The sequence below is a fragment of the Perissodus microlepis genome, chromosome 3 (genome assembly GCF_051167445.1).
Source record: "Perissodus microlepis isolate ML-2025 ecotype Zambia chromosome 3, ASM5116744v1, whole genome shotgun sequence".
NCBI classification, from domain to species: Eukaryota; Metazoa; Chordata; class Actinopteri; order Cichliformes; family Cichlidae; genus Perissodus; species Perissodus microlepis.
The window spans coordinates 18,182,563-18,210,526 of NC_140463.1; the positions used below are offsets into that span (position 1 = coordinate 18,182,563).

At 39.5% G+C, this 27,964-nt stretch overlaps 1 protein-coding gene across 1 annotated transcript; it reads left to right on the forward strand.

Annotated features, from left to right (window-relative positions):
* Positions 1 to 232: 232 nt before the first annotated feature.
* On the forward strand, positions 233 to 27,924 carry LOC146390309 (serine/threonine-protein kinase DCLK2-like). Its single transcript, XM_084923365.1, has 16 exons — positions 233 to 499; positions 2,170 to 3,403; positions 9,483 to 9,862; positions 14,561 to 14,687; positions 14,942 to 15,067; positions 16,566 to 16,639; positions 16,734 to 16,815; positions 17,329 to 17,434; positions 17,953 to 18,010; positions 18,101 to 18,220; positions 18,473 to 18,619; positions 19,513 to 19,646; positions 20,613 to 20,690; positions 20,855 to 20,951; positions 21,158 to 21,238; positions 21,376 to 27,924. The coding sequence occupies exons 2-16, from the start codon at positions 2,968 to 2,970 to the stop codon at positions 21,514 to 21,516; spliced, it is 2,187 nt and encodes a 728-aa protein (XP_084779491.1). The 5' UTR covers positions 233 to 499; positions 2,170 to 2,967; the 3' UTR covers positions 21,517 to 27,924.
* The last annotated feature ends 40 nt before the right edge of the window (positions 27,925 to 27,964 follow it).

The following is a 27,964-nucleotide window of genomic DNA, read 5'->3' on the forward strand; positions in this document are numbered from 1 at the left end:
GCAATTACCAGTGCCATGCGGTGGGCCGAACTGGACCCTATGGGGGCCCACCGCATGGCACTGGGCAGTATGTTTGACACCCCTTGTCATTAAACAATAACGACAGAAAAGTAAGTTTAATTTGAGGGAGAGTCAGACAAAAGGCAGGGAGGAGAGACACGGTAGAGCGAGATGGACAAAGACAGACAGAGAGAGAGAGGAGGAGGAGGAGGGACGCTGTCATCACGTACAGCCGCGGAGAGAAGGGAAGGGCGGGGGTGAGCCTCAGCCGGTGTCTGTCTGCAGCAGCGGCCATGCTGCCTGACTCGGTGCATCCCGGTCCACCGGTGTAGCCTCCCTCCTGCATCCCTGTATCCCAGGTCAGCGGACGGACCCGGAACGGCTCGGTTAGAGCGGTTCAGCCCGCCGGGAGCCCCCGGAGCAGACCGTAACCAGAGCACCGAGGAGGGGAAAGAGGAGAAACGCTCCATAGTAACAAACCGGTTCCACGGCATTATTGGTAGGTGCCTCCCTTTCAGTGTACGTGTGTGTGTGTTTGAATGACGCTGTCAGCCAGCTTAGCAGTGTTAGGGCGGATAGATGGATAAAGTCAATTCTGTTATCAGATAGAGAGAGAGAGAGAGAGAGAGAGAGAGAGAGAGAGAGAGAGCACGGGTTTTATAAGCATTTCATCTGCAGGGTTTTATTTCTCATTGGGCTTAAGCTAAATCTAATAACACTGGCAATCGATGCAATTCTCCCACAGTGGCTGTGCAGCCAAATTTATGTCACACATTTGAACACATTGACTGTATGATGCCTATCAGTCCTGATGTGCATGTGCAATTTATCATGGGGGGCGGGGTCTTAATGATCTTCAATAGAAGCCCATTCTGCTCAGACCAGCTCCTTAAAGGTACTTTTTGTAAACGCACTGCAAAATGCAATAAAGACCATCACCACAAGGTGGCAGCATTTTTGCCAGAAAGTTTATGGGCAGTTGGAAATTCCACGGGTGCGTGCCTCTGACAGACCCTGCAAACATAGTGGACACAGTGCTAGAATTACCCCAGTCAACAGTGTTTGTGGCACAATGGCAAAAACTGCACTGTAGACCGACAGATGCTGACGTTTTCAGGTACTGTTGTGGACCAGTGACTCTTTCAGGACAAGGAATATTTATTTTATTATTGCATGAAGAAAACAAACACATGTATTCATTTTAAATATGGTTTTGGATTGATAGCTAATTTAAATGGTTGTGATCGAATGAAGCCCAGCAGGCTGTGAGTCTCAGATGTTGGCACAATATCCAAGACTTGATATCGAGGGGAAAAAAAAGGTTTAGTCAACTTGCTCGGGCAGCTTCAGGTTATATCTTTTTCACAGATTGACATTACAGGTGTTTCAGGGGTGGAGCGTTTAGTGTTCATGCCTTAAAAGGCTTCAGGTCTTTTGTTTTTAAAATGTCTCCTGTGTCTGACTTCCTGCCCTCCGCATCTGCTCTGTGCATCCTGACATATGTGAACCAGGAATGAGTCCAAGAGGAACCAGTGTTTTCCCAGAGTTCTGTTCTTCTATGTACTTGATCTTATATGTACCTCTCATTAATCTAATATTTCTATGTTTTTTGTTTAAAAACCGTACTCTCTGAGCTCTTCTAACTTCCAAAGCAAGTCTGCTAAGAGAGAGTGACAAAACTGTGCAAATGTTAACTTGCATGATGCTTTTAGGTGTCATGTTTGACTCAGGGCAGTTTGGATGCCCACTGGATTTTTTGGGGTGGTTTGATGTGGTACTCTGTGAGATGACAGCTCATCCCTAAAAATTTCAGTATCAGACATGACAGGAAAAGTCATAGCTGTTTCCTCACATGGTTTTTGGTGCTTTCTAAATAATTTAAAAATATTGTAAAATCTAACTTTTAAAGTTTTTTTTAACCCTGGTTTAATTTAATCAAAATTAAAAATTCTTTTTGTTTATAAAATATTGAATAATTAAATAAAAGCAAAATATATGCAAGCAATACAGACTCTTAATTACATGGTTTTATACAAAATGACCTTTTTAAAAATTAATTCCTGCTCTATTTCTGCACTGGTATAGAGTTGGAGGCTGTTCTCGAGATGATGGTGACTTCTGTCTTGTCAGTAAAACCACGTGATTGTCATTTCTTCTTTTTTTCCCCAGTGACGGAGGGATGGTGAGGACACTAGAAGAGAAATTGTGAATGAGACATAAATCCCAAATCAAGCAGGATTAGAGGGACTTCGAGGCACTGGCCCAGATCTAAACCTGGAGTCGATTGAACGGGTTGTCTAAAGTCTGTTCATTCAAAGTACTGAGTTCAAAGCCAGATCACTGACGTTACAGCTGCGTTCCTGACACTGCAGGTAGGTGACTGTGAGGACACAGACAGATAATCAAGTGGAGGTTTAGGCTTGGTGGGAAAAATCTGTAATTCAAGGATCAGACTTGCCTTCATATTCACATTAAATTTGCTAAAAATAAGGTGAAACAAAAACCTCGAACTTATTGACCAGTGGACATCACGGATTAGAGCATGAACATAATACATGATTTTTAAGGATTTTTAAATTGGATAAAGGATATTTTTGAGTTCTGACTTAAGCTGGATTTACATCAAAGTGACCTGATGTAGTTTTGGGGATTTCACCTGGATTATGAAGATTTCAGTTGATTTAAATGAACCATGACTGGTCTGATTGCCACAGTGCTGGTTCTTCGTTCAGGCCAACTGGACTACAAATCATCTTAGAAGTCTTGGGACTACAGCTGGTCTATGAGAATCTATCTACTGGAAGGAAGTCTCCAAGTTATAGCACATTTTTTAGGGATTACTTATCACATTATCTAAACGTGAGCAAGATCTGGACTACATAGCTTGGATAAACTTTTTCCTGCTGTTTGAAGGATGATTCTTTTCTAGCACGGATTTCGTTGAATGTTACTTGACTGTTATCCGCCATGTCTCTGAGTAAGACCCTCGAGTTGGAGCATTTTGACGAACGTGACAAGGTTCGGCGAGGACGCTCCACCCGGGCCAAGAGAGATGATTCCACCAGCAGTGCTGGTGGTGGAGGGTCTGGCCCGAGCTCCAGGGGCAGCAGCCTGGTCCCTAGTCCTGCTCACAGCGCCAACTGCAGCTACTACCGGACCCGCACCCTGCAGGCGCTCACCTCGGAGAAACGAGCCAAAAAGGTCCGGTTTTATCGCAACGGAGACCGGTACTTTAAGGGCCTGGTGTACGCTGTTTCTAGTGACCGGTTCAGATCGTACGACGCTCTGCTAATGGAGCTCACACGCTCGTTGGCGGATAACCTGCATCTGCCTCAAGGAGTGCGGGTGATCTACACTATAGATGGCAGCAAGAAGATCACCAGTATGGATGAGCTGGTGGAAGGTAAGACTGGCAGCTTGGTTTTCATTTTCTAACAACTTGTCAATCACAAACCTTTAGGCAATGAGCAAAAATGCCCAGCTGAGGTAGAAAATGTCACGCTTTAGTAGGCTATGGGTGCACACTTACTGTGGTTAGTGCGAATATTTTAAGACTATTATCTGGATTGTGGTTAGGGCCAGTCTTGGCATTCTTTAATTTGATCCCTATTTACTCTACCAATACTCATCAATAATGTCTTTGTCGAAAGCATCTGATCTCCTGGATCATTTGTCATCATAAAATTAGTCAAAATTGGTCTACAGCCATTTCCATTCCTAGTTGACCACCTACACATTTGTTCCTTTTGTCAGATTTTTGATGTAAAGTGCTTTATATTAGCAGTGGTCTTGCTGACTATTGAATCTTTGTTTTGTCTGCAAATGTTGCATATCCTTAAAATAAATATACAGTAGTCATTTGTCACTGAGTCATAATTTTGTGCAGACTTCAGTTGATTACTCTCACCACAGATCAATCAAATGGCCTGTCTCGTTTAAACTTCCTCATGTTTCCTTTCTCTCGGCTCCCTCTTGGCTTTTGTTATCCAAACATGCTTGAATTATTTATTTCTGTGTACATCAACAGCAGACTGATAAGTACATAATCAATACAGTAATACTCAAGGGTATATCGGTTTTAATATTCATTGGGGAAATAACCCAGGACCTGTCTGAGGTGTACAGCTGTTTCTGTATAAAAAGTATCATGTTGTCCACTACTGAATCGACCCCTGACACTATTTATCCTGTAATTTGGTGAAGAATCCTATAAGAAAGTTGTCCCTGTGTAGTTTTTATGCACATGTAGTTGTCAGATTTACAGCAGTGTTAATCCTATTGAAGATTTTAAGCTGGAGACTCCAAGTAAAGCTTGTGATTAATAAATAAGTGCACATGTGTTGGTTAAATTTTGGTGGAAGCAATTTAAGGTACTTGGAAAAATCTTAGGGACCTATCTCATCATCTCTACCATAGATTTGTGTCCATGGTGACACTATATGTGGGATAACTGAACCCACCAATAAACACATAGTTCATTAAAGTTGAAGCAAAGGAAAATTGTGTTTTTTAACATTTTATTGAAAATGATACCTTCTCACCATCTAGTCACACTCCTTTCTCTTTTAAACTGATATCCAGTTAATTGAAACTGCAGGCAGTGATGATTGGGATCACACACCTTTGATAGGTCTACCTGCTTCCTGTGGATATTTTAAGCCCAGGATGGATAACTGGCTGTTGCACACATACATCCATCAATTGTTTTGCCCAACGTGTGACATTACAGAATATCCAACAATTACAGTTGTGGGGTTTTTTGTTTGTTTGTCTTTTGCTGTTGCCAACAGACCGTTCAGGGAAAGCCCACCAGCTTCGTCATTTAGCATCACCAAGATGTTTAGATTGGACTGCCCATATATTATGAGAATAATTAGTTGTCAGCTCAAAATCTTCAATGGGATTAACATTGCAGTTTTTTGCCAATGTTTGACAAATGACTATTCTAAAGAATAATGCCTTGAAATGGCAAAACTTCAGCTTAGTGCAAATGCCGTAAAAATGGACTTCCTGTTGGGTTTCGTGCGGGCTATGTTATTGATATGCTATAATGGTGCTATATACACAGAACAATTTTGAAACATCTTGTGTATAAAACCTTTTAACTATGTAAGTTTTCACCACTTTTGACAGAATTTTTCAAGCACTTTTTAACCCCTCAAAATTATTGTGACTTAATTACAGTAATAAAGATAATATCTAGAAGACCAAACTGAGCAGTTCCACTAATGCCTTCACATATTCAGTGCACAGTCATCTAATGACCCATCATTATGTGTTATATCCTGTCTCCAATATCCTCTTGTAAACATCAAGTGTACTTTATCTTATAAAGAAGCATGTATCTCATAAATGCTCATAAATCTTCCACATCTAAAATTTATACGCATGAACAATATTCCTGGATAATTTAACAGCAACTCCGAGGTCCACTCACTCTGCTTATCCTGTTGCCCCAAAGTCATTTAGTGAGAAACAGACCAGTGGCTGAGTAACATCACTTATCATCAATATTGATGAGTGACTGGTTTAATGTCCTCTGATGAGCGTTAGTGCCAGGAAGCTGTTCAGCCAGAGATCTACTAAAAGACAGATGCATCGCTCTTAAGCACTTAACAACGACAAACAGACCACAGCGGCTCAAAGCTGCGAGTGTGAAGTGGAAAAGTCATCGCTCACAACTTAACTGAGTATTCGAGCTGTAACAGAGGGGGAAACATGGATTATCTGATTAGCTGTGCTGGAAAGCAGCTAATGCACTGGGATGATTGATCTGAGTGTGTCCTGCTGAATGTCAAGATTATTGGTTTAGCATTTCAAAAGTACTGTGACAGAAATTTCAAATATCATAACCTTTCAGGTTTTTCTAGGCTTGGCAGCAGCCATAACAATCAGCTCATATACATCATGTTTTATAGTTGTAATAAAATTATTATTATTTTTAATCCAAAGCATGTTTTAGAAAACCCAACTAAACCATTTCAGTGCTTGAGGAAGTCTGGTTTGCTTCATCATTAATGAATCACTAGGAATTTTCTTTGAACTTTTAAAATTTTTCCCTATTTTTAACAATATAATCACACAAAAATGGTTTTAAGTGTTTAAACCTTCTTGATTTTAATCTTATTTGAATCCTTTTCCATTGCTTTTAAATTATAAGATTTTGTAAAGCACGTTGTTTTATTAAATCCTAATTAAAATGAAACAAAACAAAAAAGTCTAAAAATAATAGGGAAAAGGGGGCTCAAACCTCAGTCTCCTGGGTGAAGGTCTATTTTTTGTCTATAAAAAGCCACGAAGGTGGAATTTGTAGCTTTTTATAGACAAAAACTTGAGTCAAGTGAATTTAATGGACACAATAAAAATAATAAAGACAATAGCTTCAGAAAAGTTTTTATTTTGAAACTAATGCTTAAAAAATTGTCCCAAACTCCACAAATAAGCTGCAAATGTTTGTTAATTAATCAATGCGATAATTTCTTAACCTTAAAAGCTGAAATATTAAAAGTACCCTTCATTTCATTTCCAGTTTGTCGCGTCTTTACGTTAAACAGCTCCTGAACAGAGACTGTGCCGGTGTCTCAGCTCTAATGTCGTATCGACACACAGACAGTGCTTCTGTGTTTAGTCACTGAGGTATTTGAATAAATACCTGCAGCAATCCTGTCCATCTGGTTTGAATTGCAAAGTGAAAGCCTGCATGTGGAGAGACAAGGTCACACACACAATACCTGCAGAGAAAGAGTGTGTGTGTCAACATGTAATGGGGATGAAACAAAGGGAGGAAAAAAGGGGCATTTTTCTAGAGGCTTGCTGGCACAGATAAGCGTGTGTCTGATTTTAAAAGAGAGTGAAAGGTGTGCACGTTGGAAAGGTAGTGAGATAAAGACGTAGAGAGAGAGGAGCGTTAGGTGAGCCATTTTTAACCATATAAGGTAAAACAGGATATGTGGCTGGAGGCTCTTGTACATGTGATCAGCTGCAGTCTGCTGGAGCCTTAGTATGATTTATAATTTTATCTTATATTTAAAAACTCTTTATACAAAACAGCCCAATGGATTTAACTGATGACAGATTTAAAGCTCAAATAAAAAAACATTAAAAACAAAAACAGCAGCTATGATCTATGGTTGCCAGGCTCTACAGGACACCTTCAGAGTTGTCATGCAGTCCTGGACATGAAGGGTGTGATGTGTTTTGCAGGCACTATAAGCACAAGCAGTGAAGTGATGGTCACATCATGGATGTATATCTGTCCATTTTCTTCTGCTTATCCTGTTCTGGGTTGTGGGATGGGGTGAGAAGTGAGAGGTGTGGTACATCGGGTTGTTGCAGGGCTAACACAGAGACTCACATTTAAACGCATGGTCAATGTTAAAATGATCAGTTAGCCTAACACCCCCCCACCCCCCCCCCCCCCCCCACAACTGAATGTTTTTGGACTGTAAATTAAAAATATTGGATTTTGGACTGATAATCTGAAAATGAAACCTTGGTCTATGTGAAATGATAACGGGTTCTTTTCCCCTTTAATGTGACAATGAGATCATTGATGTGGAAGAAAATTTGTAATTATAGTGTGTTTAAAAGTGTCTTTAAATAATAGGTTAGCCATAATTTGCCCCTAATAATATGATCATTTTCTAACCACTCCTGGCAGATTTTGGAGATCTCAACATGTTGAAGCTGTAGTTTAAAAAAAACACAATACAAAAAAAGAACCCCTTGAATTAAAAGGGTTTGAATGGTGGCTTTCTTAGGTTTCCACTGCTTATTTCCTGCTGGTTACTGACTGGGTTTCAGAGGCAGCAGTGTAAGCAGAGACCAGCCACCGCCTTTGGCTCTTCTTGGGAGAGACACTGCAGCATTCCCAGGCCAGCTGAGATGAGAGACATAATCTCTCTGGCATGTCCTGGCTCTGCCCTGAAGCCTCCTACCAGTAAGACTCCCAGGAAGCATCCCGGAGGCATTGTAGTGAGATGCCACCACCTCATCCAGCTCAGTCTGATGTGTAGTAATAGCAGCTCTACTCTTAGCCCCTCCCCCAACCAAAAAAATTGCAAGAAATAGATTAAACTGTCTTTTTAATTAATTTGGGTTGCAAACTATAGCAATGTAACGTCTTTATTTTGTAGGGAACACTTTATGTAAATAAGGCTCTATTCATAGCTAGTACATCTGTTAAGGTAGTATAACTAATTCTAATATGACCACTAAGTGAAACAAGCTGTTTTTGAATAACAGCTTATGTGGAAACTAAACTGGATTATCAGTCTGACTTTACATTTTATTATCATACTCATCGCAGTCAGATTAATTGGAGCTGCGCTGCAATATAAAACACTGCATGCTCATCATTTCCATATTTCCTGCCTGGGTGCTTGAACGCTCTGACGAGTGACGAGCTGTTCAGTTTTCCAGCAGATCAGACAGAGTGAGAGGAGTGAATCTGACATCTGCTGTCACCTTCTCTTCATCCACTGTCACACACAAAGCTTGTATTACCGCGCTCTCAAATAAGCCTGTGACCCTGAACGCCCTCCTGTACATCACTCACTTATTTCACCTTTTAACTGCGTTCATGACAACAGCCAGCAGGTACAGATGACACAGCATAGCTTCCTGTATTCAAGGCTGCCTTTTAGGGCCAGTTCACTTTGCTTTAATGTTCCTATCGAAGTTGTTGCTTGAATATTGTTGCTTTGTTATGGTCAAAATCTTTGTGATGATGGTCTATTAAAGAACCGATAACTTAATTTTTACTTGAAAGGATTAGTGCAATGCACAAAACTGCCAAGAACATGCAATAAAAATCCAAGTAAGGAAAAGACAGAAGGCAGCAAAATAATTCTGAGACACACGGAAATGAACTGCAAATATAAAAAACTGGGCACAGGATGAAGAACAGGGCTGCGTTCCGGGTGAACAAAATGTAGCAGAAGGATTTTTTTAATATAATTTAAATGTGGTGAATTCAAAGCCTAAGGACTGCAGTCATGACAGCTGATTAATCGTGCCTGCCTTTCTCCATGCTGCTGTTGATATTGCAAAGTGTACTTCAGGGCCTATTGCCCACTGCTTCACTTTGTATGTAAGTAAAGGGCATTTGTGAAGTGCTTTTAATTGACACAAAGTCACAAACTGATGTACAATTAAAATAAAAAATACATTAGAAAATTAAAATACAGTTAATAGCTTTATTAACCCCGGTTAAAACACACAACAAAATAGAAATAGAAATTGCAATTAACGTGCTAAAACAGCGTTCGTCTTTGGTGGCATTTGGTGTCCTTGAACACACCATTTCATAAAAGCCTAATATTTAAGTTAACTATGTAAGATATTTAATGCTTTTTTTCAGTGTACGATATTGAGCTTTAATGGTTTTTGGTTAATTTTAGTCAAAAGTTTCTCCTATAAAACCTTTGCAGTATTTGTTTTTAATGTAACTTTTCCTCCTCACACCCTGCCTTGCTGCTCAGGCGAGTGCTACGTTTGTGCCTCCAACGAGCCTTACCGGAAGGTCGACTACACCAAGATCTCCGTCCCAAGCTGGAAGCCCGGTGCCAGCGCTGGGCCTGGAACAGCAAGATCAAGTGGAGCCTCCACGGCATCCACAGGAGTGTCGACGACCATCCCCAAAGATCGCCCCGAAAGTCGAGAGGGCAGAGAGAGCAAAGACTTCATCAAACCCAAGTTGGTGACGGTGATCCGCAGCGGCGTGAAGCCTCGAAAGGCAGTGAGGATTCTCCTGAACAAGAAGACGGCGCACTCCTTCGAACAGGTGCTGGCAGACATCACCGAGGCCATCAAGCTGGACTCTGGAGCAGTAAAGAAGCTCTACACGCTGGACGGGAAACAGGTTTGATAACTTTTGGTGTTCCTGTTTTGTTCTTTGACACAAACATTGAAAAAGCTGCAACATGAAGGTACTTCATGGATTGATAAAGCAGCAAACATGGAGGCTTACACAGTATGTTCAGACTTTTAGCAGCTTCAGTGGAGAACACATCTGTCCTGCATAATCATAGACATATAAAGTACTCGTACTCTGAGAAATCCATGAACTAAAGAGAGCCTGCTCACTTCTTTTCAGTCCCACTTACACCTAGAGGAAGCTCAGGAGGAAATCCTTAATGAGTGAAACACAAAGTAATGATTTACACCTGCCTCTAGACTGAAAAGTTCACTCCTGCATCCTGTGCCATGAATTATTAAGCTATTAAGTGCTTCTACAGTTCGATGCTGGTCTGATGGAGTCAATGCAGGTATTTCAGATTCATCTTGTGTATGTACCAAAAGTGACATATATTTATACTCATTTAGCCCACTGTATTTTTGCCTTATAAGAGCCAGTTATTCATGAAAATTAGAAGAATAAAGCTGAAGATGATTTTTTGGGGGTACGGGAGTACAGGGAGAGAGAGTGAAGACACACATCAAAGGGATGGGATTCTGACTCAAACTCGGGCTGCTACATTTCAGACTTGCAGCATATGGTCGCCTGCTGCCTCCATGAAAACACTTTTTACCCTGTGTCTAAGGCTGAGCCCAGACACGCTGCTAGAAAGCTTATTTCCACTGGCGGTATCCACCCTGACCTAATGGCTACATGTTAGGCTATGTAGGAGCTTAGATCGTCTGATAAACAGACAACCTCACAGAATTCACAAACTCTTGGGTCGACAACTTGTTCTTCACCCAGAGTGGGCACTCCTTTGGGCACACCCTTTTCTGCCTGAGAACCATGGCTTTAGACTTTAAGGTGCTGATTTTTATCTGAGCGGTTCCCACTCACTTATAAGCTTCCCCTTTGGGAGCTGGAGGCAACAGAACTGCATCATCTGCAAAAAGCAGGGATGAAATCCTGATACCACCAATCACAAAACTCTTATTAAAGCTAGAATCCATCAACATTTGTGCTTCCTACCACTAAAGCACTCATCATATGCTAATGCAGGTTATAGATACCGAAAGCCACTTACCATCATCTTTACTTAGAACTGCCATGAACTTGCATTAGAGTGACAACACATGGCTCATGCATTTCCCAGTTCAGGAGCAGGACATCTGTCGTCTCTAGGAGTGGAGAATTCTCCCACTGATTTCTATTCAGCATTCTTTAAGTGTCATATCTTCTCTTCTAAAGTTCTCTATTTTTTGGCAGCAATTTATGGTTTAATTAGAAAAAATGACAGCAACAAATGGACCTCAGCTAGGGTTGAACTAGACATACTGTGGGTAATGTTCACAGCCTGACTGTGACACACAGTTAAAGTAATTTCAGCCGTTTCGCTGAGCTCTAAACCGACGCACACTCAGACAACACAGGGCCAGTGAACGAGGGCTGACTGCGGAAATCAAATTACAGCACTTCATTATAAAATTACTCCAGGAATGTGTTTCATTTTGGGATTCATCATATATAAAAGAGTTCATTTAAGGTGCAATTTTCAGTTTAAAGTGTACGGGTGGTTAGCGTAGTCTCCTTGAAGTTTAAATCTGCAGCCTCTGCTCTTTTTAAGTACATGTGTTTGAAGCCCTGGAACTGCAGCAGTCAGCTGAAGTTAATTTGAACAGAGTCTGACTAGGAGCTGATCCTCCTTAAAATGCTTTTGTGAGCTCATATTGGGTTAAGGATTTAAACGCATCACACGTTCACTGGCAGGGTTATTTTTACCCCACACATGCACGCGCTCTGTCTTTGAAGTTACAGATAACTGTGACGCTGACAACGGAGAGCTGAAGAAATGCAAAGACAGCATGTCGAGGCGCCGGTGTGACTAAAAGAAGCTTGTTGTAGTGAATGCAGCTCAGACTTGTACACACACACTTACACACAAGTCTACTGAGTTCACCCACAGAAACACACACACAAGGCACAAAACTGTCTCCGTTTGTTAAGATGTAGCTGCACCATTGCCTTGGGAAAAATAAAAACACATTCTGCAGACGCTTCCTTCAAAATAAAAGTATCCATTGCATCTGCCTCCTTAACAGTCTCATTGTTTTTACTTTAAAAGCATTCCCCCAGGCAAAGTTTATATATGAACATTGACCCTTGAAAAGTTATAGTACGAAAAGATTATAAAAGACTTAAAGAGAAAATTAACCTATCCACAAACAGGATTCACCAATCAGCATTACCAATTTGATGAAACCCTAAAAAAAACTTGGAATGAGTATTTTTTTTATCATTCATATTTGTTTTGGTGCCCTGGCACAAAACAGGAATACATACTCGGACTTCTCTCTCCCCACCTACGTCCTCCAACTCTTCACCAACATAGCACATTGGTTGGTACTGTTGAGTTCACATGTTCACCTCATATTCACATGGGTTCTCTCATAGCTTCCTCCAACAGTCCAATGGCAGACAGTTAGTGGTGTTAGGTTAATTTGTGATTTTAAATTGCTCATACATGTGAGTGTAAATGGTCGTCTGTCTGTAAGAGGATGAAAATAATGAGGATGATTTTTGTCAGTAATAGAAAATATATAAGGTATTGGAAATGCCCAACCCTGACTTGTAGCAGCAGGAAATTTTTATTTACACAATTCTTCAACCTCTTGAATAACATGCTGGTGTTTTCTGCTGTATTTATACCGTATTTTATATCTGAAAATAAATGCAGCTGACTTCAACATCAACAGACAGATTGCCATTTTCTTTTTTTAAATACAATTTTGAGAAGAAAATGGCAAAACAAAAAAACCCCTAACCAAATAATAGTTTTGTGTTAATGAATATTTTTATTTTGAAAGACATGAATTGTAATGAAGGCTTTTATTCTCTTTCTGCCTCAGACTGCTTCATTTCATTCAGTCAGTCTTACAGGAACAAGGCGAAAATGCGTGCGTGCGTGCGTGCGTGCGTGTGTGTCCTTGCCCTGTTCCTTCAGTTTGTGCAGCCTCTTTAAAGAGTGGGACAGAAACCCCGTTTCACATACACACATTCACATACTTTGACATTGCAGTGTGGTTACCATAGCAACCAGCTATCTAGGAACAGCCCCTTGCTACAGACACACACAGAATGTTCAGTCCAGTTCCGGAACCGTTAGGGGGAGTGTGGTCCCCATGGCAACCGTACAGCATTGAAATGACTCTGTATCAGTTTCTGAGTGTGGAAAGCAGCTTAACAGTGAAGAAATTAGTCTAATGTATTGGTTTGGCTCATATTAAGTTATTTCATCTGTATATTGTCAGTGTACACTGGTGACTGATAAGAATAAATACAAATAAGTCATAAGTGGAAAAAGTAACATGGAATACTAATGAATGAATGAAATGCGTGACACGTGCTCGAGAGTGGTCCACCATACTTGATATGATACAGAAACTGGCTGCTAGGGAAACCTGGTAATCGCAGGCATCGTCTGATATCCTCATGTTGGAGATGTTTCATGGTAATCATAATCAATATTGGTCCAGCTTCAACATTACAAGTGACCAATGACATTGTTGTGATATCATAGTTTTGTGATGTGGAAACTCTGACCCCAGAACCCTAACCCCGTCCCTGACCTCAACCTAACACAAATAGAGTAGAGATGTGCAGTTTTCTTCCACATCACACAACAGTGTAATTGGTCACTTGCGTTGTTGAACCTGAAGAAACACCAAGGTTTTGTGTTTTAGATTTTTGTCCTCTTCACACCAGCATTTGAAGCTATGACTGGATACCATGAAACCATGAGTATAAGCTAATTCTCAATACTTGACTATTTGCCTTTTTCACTAAATCAATCATTTGTGCAGTCGGTCAATAGCGAGCCATTTTGAGAGCACGGACCAGAGTCTGAAATGGAGGAAGCTCCACTGTAGGAGGAAAATAACTTGTCTATACCACAGAGGAATCCTTCACAGTGCCGAGTCGGGACTTAATGATTTAATGTGACTAATGAATAAACTGGGACAACTTAAAGAGCTAATTAGCTAAAATCAAATTTGTTTGTAGTCACTCTGAGAGGCTCTGTGGGTTGATTAAAATCTAGCAATCACTTGCGTCAAAAACTGGGATGTGAGTGGATCTTTTCATATTCATATTCCAACCAGCCCTGTGAGCAGTCTCAGCGTTTGTGTGAGGAAACAGGGATGAATTTCACTTTGATGACTGAGCCTTAACTGTAAACCTCTCATCTTTTATACCTGTTCCTATACCTTTGTTCATCCTTCTTTTCTGCATCTTTTCCTCTCCCACTCTTTGTTCTCTTGCTCCTCCCTCTCTCTGAATCTCGGACAGTTTGATGTGCAATTTCTATTTAATCCTCAAAACAGTTCCTTAGACAGCACATTGTGCCTTTGTGTGTGTGCGTGTGTGCTTGTGTGTGTGAGTGTGTGTGTGTGTGTCAGAGCCCATTGAAGCGTTGCCAGCTGTAAACATGATTCAAAATTTCCCATCTGTCATCTGCTCTGTTGCTCTCTCACACACACACACATGCACACATGTCTGGTGTTGCTACACACACACACACACACACTCTCAACACACATATGCCGCTGCAGCTTTTCCTAAAATCTGATGAATCACAGCGTGTGCTTCTCTTTGTGTGTGCAGCTGACCTGTTTGCAGGATTTTTTCGGGGATGACGATGTGTTTATGGCCTGCGGTCCAGAGAAGTTTCGCTACGCTCAGGACGACTTTGTGCTCACACACAGCGGCAAAACACCGGCCTTTGTGAATGGTAACACAGACGCACACCCATCTTTGTATTGTTTGTAGAGTGTTTTTCTGTTTTTTGTTAGCAAACAACAAATTATTTGAATCGTAAAAAGAAAAACAAAGACTCACAAAATTGGGGGAGGGTTTATTCAGTTGTATTTACATGTGCAAATACAAATATGAAAAACATCAAAAACCTGCTCATAACACAATCCTGTTAACCACTGAGAGAAAGAGTAGCTCTCAGTTTTATACGACCCTTTTCTCTCTTTCCAGAGTGCAGGACCAAGGTCTCTCGCTCATCTGCCCCTCAGAAAACAACCAAGACCCCCAGCAGCTCCGGCTTCTCCTCCTCTAGGACTCTACCCAAAGGTCCGCCCAGGACAAAGTCACCTGGTCCAGGTATGAAGCAATAAGAAAACTGCCGCTAATAACTATCAGTAGAAAGATATAACGAGAAGTTTTGTCAGGTTGATGTCACAAAAAGTACATACACAGTTCTTCTATCATCATCTAAGTGTTGCTAAAAGTCCTTGTTTCTCAGCCTTGGGCATCTGAACTATAACCCTTTATTCACATAGTGCTCTCTCACTCAAATTAAAATTTGCACTGAAATTCTTTTTTTTTTTTTTTTTAACAACTCATATAATCAGCCAGTGTTTTCTACACATATGGTCACAGCTTACGTAGTAAAAATAATGTATCTTTAGACACTTTGCTGCAACAAAACACAAACGCAAAACACATCACTTGTTCCTGCCTCTTTACTCGAATCTCTGAAAAATCTCAGACACTTTAAAAGAAATTAAATAACATTTTTGCACCAACAAAGTGATTCCTAAAGAGCTGTTAGCCAAAAAAACTTATTGCCATATGTCATCTCGCAGTACAGCGTGTCCTCAAAAAGCACTTTTCTACTCATAGCGCTTTATGTAACATGCCATGGAGGAGCAAAGGAAAAAAACGTAACAAAAAAGCAAAGATCTGATTAACAGTAAATTCATATTTCAGTGCAGCAGTGATCCCAAACACATACACAGCCAATTAGTGAAAGCATACATGGATAAAAACAGACAGTCATGCATTGCCTTCCCAGTGGTCAGACCACAACAAGCAGTGTGAGATCGTCTATACAGAAAACAGAACAAATGGCAAAAACATCCAAAGAAAAGCTTTGAATATCCTTCAGAAAGTTGGGGAACTGTTACTGAAGACTGCTTAAAGAAATTACAAGAAAGCTGTGTAAGAGAGTTCAGGCTGTGATGACGTTAATGAATCCCTGCACATAGTTCCCATCTTTTGAGCAAAATATAAATAAATTAGCGGTGAAATTTGCACAGCAGACTGTGTGCCAGCTCTTGGTGCAGTGTCAGCACCCACAATTGGGCAAAGCATGTGTGGTAATTGATTTCTGTTGCTTTTTAGCAAAGCGATTTAAGGCATCTGTGGTAGGTAAAAGTCTTATTTAGTGTTGATAGTCACACAGAGATATCACTGGAAGACTCACATGGCCTATCCCTGGTTTAAAAGGATTTAGATTAGTATTGCAATAGGTTCAGTTAGTTACATCAAGGGCTACAAAGCAAGATCGTTTCATAATATTTTCACAAACTGGTTAAACTGGTGGTAAACAGCTGTCCCTGTTTACATGGAATAATGAACATCTGTCAGTGTTCTCTGGGTAGAATTGTGGGCATTTTTTCACAAGGGACCAGGTTTAAATTGCAGAAAATGGGCACTCAAGTAAGAATGAAGTACATGAATAATTTCTTAGCACACTTAACCATCTGTTTCTTCCACCATATACTTCTTCATCACTGTCTTAAAACTCATGCAGTGATCCACATGTATGTGTATACAATTATTTTGACCAATCAGATCACTTCCTTTTTGCTTTCAGCTAATGAGACCTCTGGAAAATCATCCAGGTCCAGCCCATCCCCCACCAGCCCCGGGACTCGACGCAGCCTCAAGGTCACAATGATCAGATGATTGATGGATTGTTTCTATTTGTAATTGTTGTTTGCAATAAAAATGTTTAATGGTTCATCCTTACATTTGTCTTCAGATCTCACCTCGTCGTGCTTCCTCCACTGATGTAAACGGAGAGGCCGAACAGCCAGATGACACTGCAGAAGGTGAAGGTGAAGGTGTGTGTTTATCTTTTAATCAAGTCTGCAGTTTGTGAGTGTAATATCTGAAGTCAGTGACCGTGAAATGTGAACTTCTTGGTAACAGATGCAACTTTACAAAAAAAGCTCCTACATGACACAGAAGTTGAGTGAGTTTGATGGCTGTTTGAAAGACCTGAGAGGCTATAGGCTGAATATCAAAGTGAATTATTTAAAAACAGCTTCTTGATAAAAGTACACATGGTGGCTGAGAACCTCACTGTGTGCCCAGTGCCAGGCTGAAAGCATTGAGCCTCTGGCATCAGTGCATGCTCCCTGGCTTGCACTCTGAGGGTCGCACAAGTGCTTGAAAGTCAAAAGACCAAATAAAAACTCAGAGAAAAGGCTCAGTGGCTTAGGAGGGGGTAAAGATGACAGCATGGGTGATGCTTTGAAGGAAGCTGTCAAACTCTGAAACTTTCAGGTTAACTCAGAGGTTGTGTTTTCAGACTTTAGGAAGTCAGTGACATTTGAAAAGTCTTCTTTTCACAGTGAACGGCAATCGAACAGTTTCTTCCTCAACCATCAACGAGAAGTACAAGGTTGGAAAGGTGATTGGAGACGGAAACTTTGCTGTGGTGAAGGAGTGCGTGGAGAGGTAAATAACCATCACATAACTCAGTGAATGTACCTGCTGTTGTAAACTGATATACTTAATCACACTGAGAAAAGTCAAAAACTAGAAGGGGTAGGTGAAGTTTATATGCAAAAAATGCCTCATGTTAGCCCTTTGCTAGATAGTTGCCAGGTAACATGATGCTGTTACAACATATCATGCATAATTCAAGTTTTGTAGATATAAATTAATGTTATTATTAAAACATTGCAATGCTTTTATAAGGTATAAGGTGTTATAGGTCCAGAAATGCTAAATGTTTGCTAGGCAACATGATGTGATATACATAAGAACCTCAAGGGACCGAAGATATACCTGTGTGCCAAGTTTGGCTGCTGAACTTCTGATGGTCTTGGAGAAGTTTGTGGTCAAAGAAACAAACACAGACAGATTTTGTGTATTATTCTCAGGCTCAGTGTGGCCCTCTTAGTGCAGTAGCTCAACATTGGGATTCAGGAGGTGTGTGAATCTGTAATATTTTATCTTTGTTTGACTGACAGGTCAACAGGACAGGAGTACGCTCTGAAGATCATAGACAAAGCTCGTTGCTGTGGGAAGGTATGACTCACTGATCTCTGACTAATCCTGAGTTTATGTAAAGTCCTCTGAAATGATGAAGACACCAAACCTCTCTGTGTGTGTAAACAGGAGCACCTGATAGAAAATGAAGTGGCGGTCCTGAGGAGGGTTCGACATCCGAGCATCATCCAGTTAATCGAGGTGGACGAAACGCCCACTCAGCTGTTCCTGGTCATGGAGCTCATCAAGGTTTCGCCTCTTCTTCCTGTTTTCTCCAGAAAGTGTTATTACATTGGGAACTTTCAGCTGCTTATTGAAGCAAAAACTATGAACTGAATGTTTTTCAGGTTTCAGCTTCTGTTGCTGCCTCTGTTTTTCATGTAGAAAAATAAAGAAACTGAAGAACTTTTCAATCACCACAAAAGTTGCTAACACTCCAGTGCTCTTATTCTTTTTAAGAAACACAACAAATGTATTATTTTCATGCCTTTGTCTGTTCAGGGCGGAGATCTGTTCGACGCCATCACTTCCTCTACAAAGTACAGCGAGCGAGACGCCAGCGCCATGGTGTTCAACCTGGCCGGCGCCATCAAGTACCTGCACCGAATGAACATCGTACACCGAGACATCAAACCAGAGAACCTGCTGGTACGAACATGCACACATCGTGTTCACAATACTTGAATTTTATTTTGCAGTTACGTTTTTTAGATTCAGAAAAGATGAAAAAGAATTGTGGAGCTTTTATTTTAACAGTAGTCTACAAACAATGTACCTCTTCATTGTTTATTTTACATTTACAATTTTAATGTGTTTTTGGGGCGATCGTGGCTCAAGAGTTGGGAGTTCACCTTGTAATCGGAAGGTTGCCGGTTCGAGCCCCAGCTTGGACAGTCTCGGTCGTTGTGTCCTTGGGCAAGACACTTCACCCGTTGCCTACTGGTGGTGGTCAGAGGGCCCGGTGGCGCCAGTGTCCGGCAGCCTCTGTCAGTGCGCCCCAGGGCGGCTGTGGCTACTATGTAGCTTGCCATCCATCACCAGTGTGTGAATGTGTGTGTGAATGGGTGGATGACTGGTTGTGTAAAGCGCTTTGGGGTCCTTAGGAACTAGTAAAGCTCTATACAAATACAGGGCATTTACCATTAAAAATGATTACCTAACGTAAGTAAGGCAAACTTTAAATTAAGAACAGTGTAAGTTCATGACACGTTTTAATGAGTAATTTTTTACTTTTTTGAATACTTTGAACATAAATTGAAGGTAAAATATAGTTGTATACCTTGTAAGTAATTTATTTACAATACTTTTTTTAGGTCATTCTTTAAAAAAACTATAGGTTGATGATTTTCCCACTCGTGGGACTAATAAAGGTATCTTATATTTATATATTATGCTGAGTAATTATTACTTCTGTTGACTTCCTGATTTATTTGGAAACATGATTATCAGGTTCATAAAATAAGCCTGTGGAGCTGTTTACCTCCTCTGTTTGCAGTCTTTGTGTGCACCTTGGGAAGATTTCATGTATTTGTATCCCGCAGGTTTGTGAATATCCAGATGGCACTAAGTCATTGAAGCTGGGGGATTTTGGTTTAGCGACAGTGGTGGAAGGACCGCTGTACACTGTTTGTGGCACGCCAACATACGTCGCCCCGGAGATCATCGCTGAGACCGGGTAAGGGAGGTCACAAAACCCCAAATTTATGCTAATCTCCTTTTCTGAAGTTGATTGGGACAGATGGTTGAAAGCAGGAATATTAGATTGTTAGGTCTGCAGAAAAATACTGCAAATTAAGCCGTGCACATGAAGGACACATTTAAAGACCTGTTTTCTGTCTAATTTCTACAGCTGCATTCATAAAAAATGTAAAATAGCAGATCCAAATAATAAATAACCAATTTAAAATTGTCAGTATGACAGACTTGGTTGAAGCCTGGCTCTTGATACAATGCAATATGTTTTTTGCTTAGCAGAATAAAATAAACTAAAATAAATACCTCTAAAACCCATTAATTTGTCATCTTCATTCAAAAGTTGTGCATTACTTTTTTTCCAGCTGTTTTATAAAACAGTAAATTTGAAAATACACAGGGTGACAACATTATTTTTAGCAATTAAACATCACTTTGATTAAAGAGTTTGAACATACTGGTGGAGTAACCATTATAGAAATGTAAAAAAAAATATTTTTTAATTACAAATACTGTGAATTTAGGGCAGCTGTGACATATACCTTACATTTGGTGGTGGTCTAAATAAATGTAATATATTTGGTGGTTTTATATATATGTACATTACATATGATGCATTGTCTGATTCTAAAGCTTTAATTTTAAATGGATAATGAATGAATTAAATGAATGAAAAAACTTCAATTTAAAAGAATTATTCAAATTAAAAGACCAAAATTTCACTTTATTAAAATATATATGAATGTTAAATAAATATAAATATTTAAATTTAGTGACAGTTAATGTAATAAGTCTTTGAAAAAAATTGACCTCCAGAATAATTGCTTTGTATCCTGTTGCTATAAAAAAAATAGTGTTGTTTAGAGAAACTTCTTACCTTTTCTTATAAACGTTTATTTATAGTTGACCGTCTCTTATATTACACTGTTTTGTTTGTGTATGTGTGCAGTTATGGTCTAAAGGTGGACATCTGGGCGGCAGGCGTGATCACCTACATCCTGCTGTGTGGATTTCCTCCTTTCAGAAGGTGAGTTAGCATAAAGTTGTTGTTTATCCAGTCATGCATGTGTTAATTGTTTCATTTGTTGTATTAACGCAGTCTTGTCTTTTGTATTGTTTTGGTATCATGTGACCTACCATCATTTTGGTTACGTTAATAAACAGCTTTTTCTGATTCTTGCTCTTCCTCAGTGAGAATAATATTCAGGAGGAGCTGTTTGATCAGATCCTCAGAGGGAAGCTGGAGTTTCCGTCTCCAGACTGGGACACCATCAGCCTTCCAGCAAAGGTACCATTCATGAAGTTTGCAAACAGTAAATACATTGTTTGGTATTTAACCATCTCAAAATTAGAGGCTATTCAGCAGGACAAAGTGAAAAGAGAAACCACATAAAGCAAAGGCACATAGCATGAAATACAGCGGTGTGACCTAGTAAGCAGCACATTGGTACGGTGTACTGCAGACTGGTAACTGTTGCATGATCTGGTCCTCAGATGCTGATAAGTCAGATGCTGCAAGTGAATGTGGATGCCCGTTTCACTGCCGAGGAGGTCCTGTCGCACCCCTGGGTGACGGTAAGAGCACTCGTCATCTCGTCTGTAGCACTGTAATCTCGTCAATACTGCAATAATACAGTAATTATTAATTTGGTGGTCATCGATACTCAATGTTTATGTTCATTTTCATAGTAAAACATGGTGTGTTTGTCTAGGATGAGGCTCCTATAGAATCCAACACTGTGAGCAGCGCTGAAGAGCAGAACAGTGGAAACGCACTGGAAACAGAGGAACCAGAGGAACCAGAAGAATCCCCAATACTTGAAACCAAGCAAGTTCCCTCACCTCTGGTCTAAAACACATCCCCCTTATTGAATGGAAGAACAGAACAGTCTTTGTTTGGTCCACTGGAAACCCAGAAAGTTTCTTTATATCTGAACGTCTCATTAATTCCCAGACCAGATCGGTTCCCTTTAATCTGGTCTAGAACCTGTTACATGATATCATGTCACCTTAGTTAAATGAGTTTTAACTTCTAGAAGCCAACAACTCTGCTTTGAATTCTAGCTTTCTCACGTTTCCATTTAAAACCAAACCAATCACTTCCTCTTGGCTCTTATTTAATTTCATCTTCAGGAAACTGAACAGAACATATCGGACTTGGAGAAGTTTCTACACCTCTTTCTCTTGGACATGTTCATCCTTCTAAAGACCGAAAAGAGGTCCCGTCATTTAAAACCAATCTAGTTCAATCTACTTGACATGAAACCAGTCCCATCATGCTTTGTGAAACAAAATGATTTGGTTCAATTTTCTTCCACAAATATTCCCATTTTGGTTGTGAGGTATAAAACAATTTCCCTCTCTTGTGATGTGGAATTTATCCAATTTCTCCCTTTGCAAGTCAGTAAGTCCTGTCAGTCACCCGTCATCTGCTTGAATTGAACATCTGGTGCAGAACCTGTTACTGTTTCTTTAATCAGAAATGTGATTGAAGCCCATTACAGCCACTGGCAACCAACCAAGATCCCTCACTGATCTTTAATTTATTTATTTATAATCTTTACTTTGCTAATTAGAAAGCAAACATTAGTCTGGAAACCCAACAAGTTCCTTAAATATGGTCTCTCTGGCTTACCTGGCCAAGAACCAAAAAAAGTAAATTGAATGTGGTTTAAAGTATGTTCAGTTTAATCTTCTTCATCAAAATACATTCTCTCTAATCTACCCCAAACATATCACAAACAAACAGGTTCTCTCAGGTCTAGAACATATCCCTTATCGGGTCATGATGACATACTTTATTCACCAAGTGGAATCCAAAAAGTCCAGTCAAGAATGCAGATTGTTTTCTATAAATTGACTGAAGAAAGGAAAGGAGGAGGAGGACTAGAAAACAAGCAAATGTGGCCCATCCTATACCATCTGGAAAACCAAATATGTAAGTTAGTGGAAATAATAAGTTTCCTTAGATCAAGTGAAAACCAAACACTTCCCTTCTTACATGATTTAGAATACAACCTGTGTCATCTCAAACCAACCAAGTAAGTGTTCCCAAACTTAGTTTAGTGTCTGGAACAGTTGTTCACTATTTTGATTTGCTGGAAGCAGTCGTGTTCCCTTACTTTTACTCTGGAGTCATTTTGCTTCCCTTGGTTGGATGGATGTACTGTTTGGGGGTTTTTTTGTATGTTTTTTCTTCTTTATTTCTACTGGAAGCTGCACAAGTCTGCAACAATGGGAGTTTGTTGCACTGATAGCAAACCAGTTTCTCTACTATTTGTTTATCCTGTGAACACCATCCCACCTTTGGTCTGTGCCATTAAAACTACTGAAGACTTTTACAATATACGTCTCTGCTGCTGATGAGCTCTATTAGAATGCTATTAAATGCCCATTTTGTTGTGAGACACAATGCCCGGCTACTTGAAGGACGCACACTATATCGATGTCGGGACACCATGAAGGTGCTATTCAACTCATCTTGTTTTATGATCCAGTGTCTAATTGGACTGTATTACCATTTCTTGTAAATGGCTCTTACCTCTTATCTGAATGACACTGGAAAAACTGATTGGACGGCTGTAAAAAGGCGTCAACCACTTTCATTAAGATATGAACACCTGACTCATTTTCAAATGCTCCCTCTGGTTTAGAGGTTATCGTTTCTGTAGTCCCTGCTGCTAGGCAACCAGGATGTCTTCCATTTATTCCGGGAAACGTCGCATTTCTTCTGCCTTTGCCCTCCAGCCCTCCTTCTGCTGGCCCGAAGGACGTCTCTCATTTCTTCTACTTGCACCTGCAAACTGGGGAGGTGATTGAGTACTGTGCCTGTTTACACTGCTGGTTAATTGCTTTCTCTTACAAGTTAAAGTCCCTAGAAGTTTGATATTTATGATAGCCACACATGAAGGCTCATTGTGTTTGCTTTGGTTTTGAAGCATTCAGAATTTGTCTGCATTTTGGGAAATTGACTTTTCCTACTGAGAGATACTGGCAAATCTAAACATAGGATACTTCATCAGCTGGAAAAAGACATGAAAAAAAGAAAAAATTCTCTGTCCAAAGTTCACATTTTGCTGTATGAAATCTTAAGTTAATGCATGTACATCACGTTTGTGTGTAGATTAAACAAATGAAAATTTACACACAAACATTGAGGTTTATAGTTTATAGTATAACCAGAAAAGCCTGAACAAGTATGGTTTGCGTGCATTGAGTTGACCATGAACTCCTCTGTAATCAAAGTATTCTAGAGTACAATTTGAGGCCATCTTTTTTACAACAAAAGCTTGGCTGAAATTGGGTCATGTAACAGGAAAATCAAAAGAATCAAGGGCTTGCAATGACTCCTGACCTCTACCTGATTGAGGTCCTCTAACAGGACATTAACAGAGCTGTGCATAAACATAAACCTCGATGATCTAAGACAGGTGTCCAACTCCAGGCCTCAAGGGCCGGTGTCCTGCAGGTTTTAGATGTGTCATTGATCCAACACAGCTGATTTTAATAACTAAATCACCTCCTTGACACATCTTAAAGTTCTCCAGAGGCCTGGTAATGAACTAATCATTTGCTTCCGGCTGTAAAGAAGAGTGAGCCAAAATTCCCACATGACAGTGTGAGAGACTGATAACTTTAGCTGTGATAAAGTTATACAGAGGAAGATTAAAATTGATTGTAAAAGATAAAAATCATGTGGTGCACTTAGTTTCTTTTTCACATAACTGTGTACTGCACAGAAAGTAAATATACTGTTAAAATAGGAAGCTAGGTTTAAATAAATCTTAAACTACAGCACTTCAAATTGTTAGCAAATATTTAAAATATGTCATTAAACAAATTAAGTAAAATTAAGCAGTTAAAGGTTTTGATAAATGGTTAAATTAAAAGCATAATTTCCAGTTGGAATTTTTCAGTGAAGGTTTTTTCAAGCCAGTTTCTGAACACTGAAAACCAAAAACAATGAGCCTTATGTACAAAGACTCCTTTTGTTCCTCTGAAGGACACGTCCTGTTGTCTCACTCGCCTTCTGTCCTTTACCTATTCCCCCAGGCTTCGCACTGTATCTGAAATGAACTGAGGGACTTCAAAATGTCACATTTTCAAAAACAATTTCAACAACCTTTTAAAGTTTCTACCTGCAGTATGACTGAGATAAAGGTCACCTTTGAGTCCAGTCCCCGAGCTTACTGCCTCTCCTCGGTTCACAGCAGTTTACGGAGGATAAAATATGTTGTAAATAATGTAAATATGACTCTGTCTGTTGTTGTCTGTTTGTGTGAGTCAGTTGTGAAGTAGGGAAACAGTAGCAGCCTGAACAAATACTACGACAATGAAAAAGAAAAAAAGTCTCATTGTAGACATGTGGTGTTAGCACCCTGAAAAAACCTTGTGCTACCCAAAGAGACTGTGTTTCTTGGATGAAACAAATGATTTTCCACATTGATATTGGAACATTTTGTCATTCTCAATAGATACTTATTAAATTTAAAAAATAGCAGAGTTTCTGAAGGGTGTGAAGTAAGAGTTCTTACCTTAAAGTCAAGTTGTTGATAGATTTGGCAGCAACGAAGGACTGGACACTGACAGAGCTCTTTCATCATGTGGTCATGCGTCTGTGAGGTGTCACCAATCATATTGCTCCATCCACACATCCATCATGCTGTCTGTGATATTACTGATCATACATCAGTGAGAATGAAGGAATGCCTGTTTTTAAAAACAACAACGACAAAAAAGTGTGTTTGTGTGCGTAGGTAGTTGATTTCCACGACATAATGTTTGAAGTCCTGTGGAAAAACTGGAATGTATGAGGTTTGTAAGTTCTGAGTCTGTTTGCAGCTTTCTTTAAAACTTGAAACCAAGTGTCAATTATCATCTGGGTAAATGCGTTGACCTAATGCAGTGTTATGACCTTACCGTGACCTTTGAGCTTAGCATAACCTTTCCATGGCCTTGACCTTAGGCTGGAGCTGCTCATTGAGAGTTTAGCGGGGGCATTTGAAGTGTTCCTGAGTGGGACTAATGAAATAACTTCGAGCTCACAAACTGTTTTGAAGGGCAGAAAATTATTTATCTCACACATTAAAAAATTACAGCTACCTGACTCTAACTAGGCAATTACAGGAACCACTGAACAAGCTTTTAATAAATAATACAATCATAAATATGCATAAACTAATACCTACAACAAATTCCAGCAACATGAACAAGTTGATAAAAGAAAATGTCATATGCAACTGTTTAAGAAGACCTGGACCAATGATTGGTGTAATAATAACCAATGCATGCTGCACAAAAAAACAGTCAAAAAAACACACTTTACCTTGCTGGTACACTCACGTTTCAAATTCTTAAACACATCAATGTCTAGAAAAGGGACTTTTGCAGAGCCTTGAATACGTGACTGTTTTCTTTAAACAATTAAATGGCCTGTGATGTACAGCAGAACAATAGCTGCAGACAGATACATTGTTGGGGTCATTTTCTTTTAAGTGAAACAATAAAATAAGCCCCAGAATTAAAATTATTTAACTTTGTTCTGAATGGCATTATATCATTAGCACCAAATTAGCACCAGTTACTGTCATATGTTTTAATGTTTGGACATTTTGTTACAGCCCTGCAGTATTATAAATCACAATGGTACGGTCATGTACTCAGTAACTGCTGACGGTAACACTGACAGTATAATATTCAGTAGCACCAACGATGTATTTAGACTGTTGCTAACAAGCTAGCCGTACATATCTTCTCACATTGAACACATTGAAGACCTTCAGCGGCAGCCAAACTCTCAGTCAGCAGCTCGGTCTTTGACCTTCTATGCCTGCTATGAACCCAGTAGTCTTAATTGTTTCCTTTTTATACTTCATACCAAACCAAGAAGAGCCTTTTGTTGCTACTGTTGCAGCCACCCGCGTCAACAAGAAGCCAAACTTGATGTTTCACTTGTGTTGATGCGTTTCAGCATCTATTAGTTTTTGCTGTTGTCGACTTTGAACCCATTATGCAAATTTAACTGCCAGCCATTTTCACAAATCCACTTTAGTTTCATTTCCTGCCTTTGTTATTACTTTTAGTTTTCAAATTTATTATGGTTTACCAAATCTTCTCAAGGACTTTTGGGACACAATTTGCAGTCAAATTATTGGGAAGAAAACAATTTCTCATGCAAAGTTTAATATGAATTTTATGTTTTCAAAGTCAGTTGATTGGGTTTTTTTGGGTTGTTGTTTTTTTTTTTAATTCTTTACATTCTTGCAATTAGTCTAACTGATGTGTGACCTTAAATTTACTGATTTCTTTGGGTGTGTCAAGCATCCAGCAAATAATTTAACATTCTTGCACGTCAGTACATCGTTGTCATTATCACTGTATACAGCTTGGCTGGTTTTACATGTTTTAGATGTTTGGTCCATGACATTTGCAATTCTCCAAAGAAAGGTAGCTGTCAAATGAAAAAAATCTCTATTTTTGGTTGTAAATGAAAAACTTTGACATTAAAACCCTGATGATCATGAGCTGTAAGGTTTTACTATGTCATTAGTATACTTTGAACTGTTTTGAGCAAAGTTGGAAACAGATGATTCAGTTTCACTTTGACCCGGGTGGCTGTGATTACTGGGTCCTTTGTGTTTTTATGGGATGTGATTGATTGTGTGAGTGTGTGTGATCATTTTACATCATGCCTCATTATAGACAGGAGCTGATTTTTTTTTTTTTTTAATTTATGTTTTTTTATGCACTAGACAAGTTAGGATTTTGAACCAAACTGGGCTGGTTTTCCAAAAAGAAATCTGAGTCTGAGGTTGATCTTTAAGGTCAGTACAATTTACTAAAGAATGTCTTAAATCATTTAATAACAGGAATTTTGCATGAAAAATCTTTAATTTACGAATTTAGACACAATCGATTTGTTAACACAATCAAACTGGACAATTCAACAAGAAAAAAAAGGCTTGCTTTGCAGCTCAAATTTCTTCAAAGCTGTGGAAGATTAACCATAAGTTCACCTTGAGGTGCTTTTTAGGAAAACTAGTCTTGGCTTGATGTGGAAGGAGAGGAGTGAAGAAAAGAGTTTTAACGACATGTTGTAGACATGTGTTAATGCTAATAATGATCTGTAATGTGATGTGTGTTCATATGAAACATGGATGTTTGCTGATATTAAGCTGGAGAAGAAGGGGGGGAATACCCTGATTTGTACTGAGGAAACAAATGCATTCAACTGTGAAAATTAAACTAATGCAATGATAAAATGTTGAAGTGCTGTTTTTTGGAAACTTGTGATACATACAT